The 6671-nt window shown below is 31.4% G+C and overlaps 1 protein-coding gene across 2 annotated transcripts; it reads right to left on the reverse strand.

Annotated features, from left to right (window-relative positions):
* Nucleotides 1-2498: 2498 nt before the first annotated feature.
* LOC136269506 (uncharacterized) lies at nucleotides 2499-5922 on the reverse strand. Of its 2 annotated transcripts, XM_066071708.1 has the most exons (7): nucleotides 5790-5922; nucleotides 5643-5675; nucleotides 5036-5212; nucleotides 4424-4485; nucleotides 4261-4285; nucleotides 4068-4129; nucleotides 2499-2571 (listed from the first exon to the last, which is right to left on the reverse strand). In XM_066071708.1, the coding sequence occupies exons 2-6, from the start codon at nucleotides 5655-5657 to the stop codon at nucleotides 4097-4099; spliced, it is 312 nt and encodes a 103-aa protein (XP_065927780.1). In that variant the 5' UTR covers nucleotides 5658-5675; nucleotides 5790-5922; the 3' UTR covers nucleotides 2499-2571; nucleotides 4068-4096. The 2 variants fall into 2 exon arrangements, with proteins under 2 accessions (XP_065927780.1, XP_065927781.1); XM_066071709.1 differs by lacking the exon at nucleotides 4068-4129 and having other exon boundaries at nucleotides 5790-5921.
* Nucleotides 5923-6671: the final 749 nt, after the last annotated feature.

The raw sequence follows: 6671 nt of genomic DNA on the forward strand, positions 1-6671 counted from the left end.
AAACTTCACAAAACTCAATAAAACTTTTCAAACAAACATGCATTTTTGCATGTCCTTGGATTGGCATAATATTGGTTTTCAAAATACCATTGAGGGAGTTTCAAAAATGTAGGATGTTCTGTTGTATACATTTTATCTTTTTGCTGACTGTGATAATTATCTATAATCAGGGTTGTCTCCAAGACCCGGGAGGCGGGGAATTTCCCCGCCTATAATGCCTTAATTACCCAGTTATTATTGCATTTCAAACACAATATAGCTTGAAGCAAGACCCCAGACCCCCTGCTACTTTTTCATTTCCTCCTTCTACTTTAATTTTTAGAGACAACCCTGCATAATTATCTTTTTTAAAATATGTATCATATTTTATTTGTGATAATAAAATAAAAGTTGTAATATGTATCATATTTTATTTGTGATAATAAAAAAAAGTTGTCTGTACATTCTCTCGACCAACAGGCAATCGACGTTATATATTTTTCTCATAATAAGAATAAATACAGTATATCTAATAATACCCAAGGTAACAATCGCTGCCAGCTTGGATCTATTTAAAAAATTCGGATCAGCTGGAAGTTTTGCACGATACTCATTGTTACAATTATTTTGAGATCCTCTTTCAACATTTAAGCTTAAAACCAATTCAACCAAAACTGTGCATTACACCTGTCATTAAAAAACATAAAAAACACCCCTCAATCTGCGTCTTCTGCCTTAGATATGAGATAAATGTCTAAAGGGTGGACATAAGTTGTCTCCTATTAATAAATGAGATTTTCCTGCACCCTGTGTTTGTTTCAATATTTTACAATATACGCATTAAAAACATGTTTCTATAAACTTTGTATAGTTGACTGTTCATAGTATCCCTTATCTAATTTTAACTTGTATGCTGATCAAATTCAAAATCGACGCCTTTTGAATATTCGTATCGGTGCTTTATTTGGAAGGGATAATCCAAAGTATGACGCAATTATGTCAACTTCCGTCCATTCTTCAGCTTTTAGTTGCATATCTAAGGCAATAGATACTATGTGGCATATCCCTGCCCCTTTTTTCTATTAAATATGTCGACATGCAAGACAGTTATGTCAACATGCAACATAATTATATTGACATGCAAAAACATTGCGACTAAAAAAGAATTATAAAAATATCCCAAATTTCATCCACATGTGACATACAAGATGCTAAATGTTACTTATTTATGTTGACATGCAACTTATTTATGTTATAAATAAAGACAAATAAGTTGACATGCAACTTATTCATGTTAACATGCATTTTCTTTATGTCGACATGCAACTTAATATGTCGACATGCAACTTGGCTATGTTTACATGCAAGATAAATAGGTTGAGATGCAACGTATTTATGTCGACATGCAACAAAGTTATGTTGACATGCAACTTATAAGTTGCATGTCAACATATTTATCTCGCATGTGAACAAAACTAAGTTTTGGATTTTATCAAACTTGAGTCAACTCTAACCGAGGATGATTTGACCTCAGTGTCAGCTTTTCTGGCTGATCGGTTTATGAGAAGAAGGTTATATAGATTTTTCTGCGTATATTTCTATGTAAAACAACCCATCATGGCCCAACCCTACCGCGGGGGATCCTGATTTAAACAAACTTGAATCTACACTACCTGAGGATGCTCCCAGGCAAGTGTCAGCTATTCTGACTGATTGGTTTAAGAGAAAAAGTTTTACTCTATATATTCCTATGTAATGATTCCGCAACCATTGCGGCCCCACCCTACGTCTGGGGATCCTGATTAAAACAAACTTAAATCTACACTACCTGAGGATGCTTCAACGCAAGTTTCAGCTTTTCTGACAAAATGGTTTTTGAGAAGAACATTTTTGAAAAATACCAACAAATTCTAAATATTTTTTATTATCCCCCTTTGAAAGATAGCGTTGCCCTTTTTTTTTATAAACTGAAATCCTTTAACCTATGGATGTTATGTGCCAGGTTTGGTTGAAATCGGCCTCGTTGTTCTGGAGAAGAAGTCGAAAATGTAAAAAGTTTACAGACAGACGGACGGACAGACGCCGGAGAGAAACTCACTTAAGCTTTCAGCTCAGCTCAGACTCCGGACAAAAACTCACCTGAGCTAAAAGCTCAAGTGAGTTTTTGTCCGGCGTCTCTGTCCGTAATACTTTTTACAATGCTAGTATTCACATATGATAACCTTACAATTATGATAATATTTTTGTCTTAAATGTTGCAAAATATGCAAAGCAAAGCTGAAGCTTGTGTGAAAGGTACTATAGATTCAAGTTTGTTAAAATTATGAACCCCATGGAGTTTTTCAAATAAAGATTGCAGCATAAAAAGGTCGGGGGGGGGGGGGGGGCCCACCCCGCCCACCCCTGCCCCTCCCTTATGCCACGTGCCTCTAGATGTAGAAAATAATTTCAATTTGTATCTTCAAAATTTTCATCAAAATTAAAGATGACCCTTTTAAAAAGCAAAAGACAAACATTGATAAGTTTGATAAATGCGTTTTATTTAAAGAAAAAATAATTGTTCCACAGCCATATTCAGCTTCTATTGTTTCTCTGAAAAGGAATAATGAAGTTTTAAAAACAATTTTATCGTTGATATTCTTTTTTTACCTTACAGAGTTTAAGTAATTAATTAAATACAACAAGATAGCAGAACCTAAAAAAAAAACCAACTAAATATCATGAAATATGTCTTTAATACTCTTATAGAAAGTTATATACCCAAGGCTCTACGAATCATATACTTATACTATCAAATGATTTTCAAATCACGTAATCCTTCAAAAATGTTCTATATATCAAATTATACCTAAACTACACATTTTGAAATAAAAAATAATATCTTTCATAATAAAATACCCAATGAAATGATGGGAGATTCGGCAGGAATATTTAAAATTTATTAGCGATTTTTGCTTTTGATCTGTCCCCAGAATTATTTTTGTTCACAGCTGACATGAAAGAGATAAAAATATGATGATCAATTCATACTTATCATTCAACTTTGATTATAAGACTAGCAAGTTAAAATTAGTTGCAAAGCAAGTAGATAAATAAAAAACAATTTTTTATTAAATAACATTAATTTGAAAATATTGATTTTAAGGCATCACGAAACAGAAAAGCAAACTCTTTGGTTTTTAGTTTTTCTGAAAATTACATATTTGAAAAACTCCGACTTGGCAACCTTTACCCACATCGCCCCAAACCTTTTATTTGAATCTTCTCTCAGTAGAGTGAAAAATGAAATAGTAATCGTTATGACTTGCCAAGCCAATCAGTTACTTTTCAAGACACTACAAATTTATGTGATGTCTTTTATACAGGGCACCTTTTTGTTACTTAAAGACACTAAAATAAATTATTACTGGCAACTTAAAATAATTTCTGATGGAACATATCGTAAAATTAACGCTCGTAAATCTTGTAAGACAAAAATTTGCATCATTTAACGGTCTCAAGAAAGAAATTGTATGAATCATGTTTGAATAAAACTTAGCAGTATGATTGTCATGACTTCCACCCCCCTTTTTAAAACATTTAAAAATAATAAAAATTTGACTATTGGTTTTAGATTATAATTGAGGTTTAAGTATATATGGCATAGGTAAAAAAAGAGAAAAATCCTATATGACGTCATCAAAATTAATTCACATTTGACCTTTTAATGTGACCTTGACATTTAATAGGTAAGGGAGTCTAAACTCCAAGGATTGTTTTGTCCAAGTTCGGCTTTTACTCTCAAGGAAACACACGTCACATCTTTTTTAATGATAGAAGGCTAACTTGCACAAAAATCACATAAATAACATTCAAATGTAGGTTTCGAAAATATCAAATACGCTGTACCTAATATTTTCCTGCCTTTAGCGATAGGTGGGTATGATTTGCATTATTTTCTTTAGATAATGTATTAGAATTAACTTTTACATAATATCATGAAAGACATTATACATGTATTGTGTATTTGAGGAAATATACCAAATGATTGATTTTGTACTACAGTTTTGTACTACTGGTACAGACAATACGTCTATAAATGTACCAACCTCCTTTATCTGGTCATTTTCTGATAGCGTCAAGTCTCACTTTGTAGTTCCATGTTATGAACCTGTTATCATATACTTCAATATCTACCTCAACATTTCGATGTTCTATTATAACATCTAATTATAATTACTGTAAAATGTTTTCAGCTGTATGGATGTCAAATCCTGATAAATTTACAAATTTGTTTCTTACCACTTCTCTGGCAGACAAGTCTCTCCTTCAATAAAAAGAGGTAAATTTAAAAGAAAACGTAAACAAAGATAAATCAAATTTTAACTGAATTTTTAGATATTCGTGGCATATAAAATATTATGAAAATAAATAAATAAATCACATGTGCGTATGAATGACCTACTTGCCGTAATAATGCGTTTTGATATAAAAGGTTGGCATTTTGGTTTCTCTACACGTTGGAACCTAAAAAGAAGTAATAAAGCAGAACTTGTGGAATAAGAAATGTGAAACACAGACTGTTGAGGGTTAAATACATCTGATGAAAGAGCGGGAAAATGGTTAATCATATTTTTCTCAACAAATGGTTGTAGAGAGGACAACAATGAATCCCATTCATTTTTTTTTTCAGATCGACAGCTGTTCTGACGATTAAAAAGGCTTGTTCTTGTATGCATACTATTAAATCAAAATGACATGTAGGACTTCATATTTATTGCTATTATATCTTTTGGCAACATGTTTTGCCAGTTTTGGGCAGAAACAAGCCAGTTCAAGAAATGTTTACATACTTATCCTAAAATATACAACATGGCCGCACATCTCCCTTAAAGTATTGCTTTTAATGATACAAAGATAATTTAAAATGATAAGTTTACGAACATCTTTCTATTAAAATACTTAAATTTCATAAGTTAAATGATTTTTTTTTTAACCTCATCACAAATTTGAAGAAAACTTTAATCCTTGATAATAGAAAAACTATACTCAAGAAAAAGATGATGCATGTACATACTTCATTTTTACAGCATCCATAATAGGTAGGGTAGTATCGTCTGTAATAGGAGGAGTAGTATCTTGTGAAGTACTCGTTATAGTGGTAGTGGTAACCACAGTGTGTTGATACAGCTTCCACTGGAGCAACGCTTACATACAGAAGTACGACGGCGCAAGCGAGAAAGAGCAGGTTTACCTGGAATAGGCCAAACAGAAATCGAGGATCAATGACTGTGAACCAAATATTTTTGGACATGTAGAGTAATAAGGAGATCTTTTTGTTGTTATTTGGTACCGTCAAATTCTTTTCGTTCCAGAGGGCGGTGAAAAGTTTTAAAATATTAAGAATCATCAACAATTTTGGGCGCTTACCCTAACACTCTAGTTTATGTTTTGCCTGTTTAAAGTTCCCTCTATATTAAGAAATACACTAAAATAATCACTTTACTTTTTAATTTTTCCCTAAATATTTTTGCAGAAAAAAAAATCATTTAATGAATTCAATTGCATCAAATTCATGAAACTGTTTTAAATCAATTATAACACATCAAGCTCGACATTTTAGTAAGAATAAAATCAGTTGAAAACACGAGACATCTGAAGCTGACTATTATTTCTATCCTAACCTGTACTGAAGCCATCACAGTCTTCTTTGTATTCTGCAACATCAATGCATAGTTGATAAGCAAACAAAATATTTAATAACAACATTTCAAACTCAACAAATTTAAAAATAAAATAAAAATATGGAATTTAAAACATCACGTACTTACCTTTAATGTTGAATTTGTTGTTTGTGTGGTGGAAAACTAAATCTTCGTCCTTATATAATTTGATAAAATAGGATGTTCTGTAAAACAATACTTTAATCCAAACGGACATCCTTGATATATAGCCCAAAAAATGTGTCAAGTAAAGCTGTTGCTCAGAGTATTCCGGTTTTGCCGTCAATGACAACCTGTGTTAAAGTCAAATTTGAATATGGCCATTTTATTTTTATTTTCCAAAATTGCGTCTCTTGTAAAATTCCTTGTTTTTATGAATTATTTCTTCCATGTTTTTACTCTTGTTCTGCATTCTAGATACAATACAAAACGTGATGAATTGTTTCATGAATTGGTTACAGAAAAAATAATATGTTCTCATGTCTTAACAAGTTTTCAGTGTTTTATATCTTAAAAACGAGTGACTGTCTATATGAACAATACAATTAATAGAACAATCAATGCAATCTTTGATTATAGCAAATGTGTGATAAATCAGGCGGAACCAATCGCGTATATACAGAAGGTATAGTTTGGTCTAGAAGGTTTGCATCTTCATCTCTAAACAAAAAATGGTCAAAGTAAAAAATGATTGATAATTCGAAGTTTTTTCTTTTCTTACATTTTTTATTTCCTAACAATGATTGTTCAGTGTAAATTTAAAAGAAAATCTGAGAAAAGATTGAAAAGCATGTGACATTAGCGTATATCTTTCTTATGAATTTGTTCAATATCAGAATTCTTAGATTTATCTTTATTATATAGTAATTATTTTTGTAAGAATTAGGTTAAAAGTTTAAAAAGAATATGACATCTTCATAAATTAATGTCGTCAGATAATAAAAATTCTTGCAAGTTAGGAAGTCATCGTGAGGAAAGCAAATAAGTTTA

Source organism: Magallana gigas, chromosome 9, assembly GCF_963853765.1.
Source record: "Magallana gigas chromosome 9, xbMagGiga1.1, whole genome shotgun sequence".
NCBI lineage: Eukaryota > Metazoa > Mollusca > Bivalvia > Ostreida > Ostreidae > Magallana > Magallana gigas.

Coding starts and splice junctions, on each gene's coding strand:
- LOC136269506 (XM_066071708.1), bottom strand. Junction 4,486..5,035: donor ATGGATGCTGTAAAAATGAA/GTATGTACATGC, acceptor ACTTCTTTTTAG/GTTCCAACGTGTAGAGAAAC. Junction 4,130..4,260: donor ACTTGTCTGCCAGAGAAGTG/GTAAGAAACAAA, acceptor ATATGATAACAG/GTTCATAACATGGAACTACA.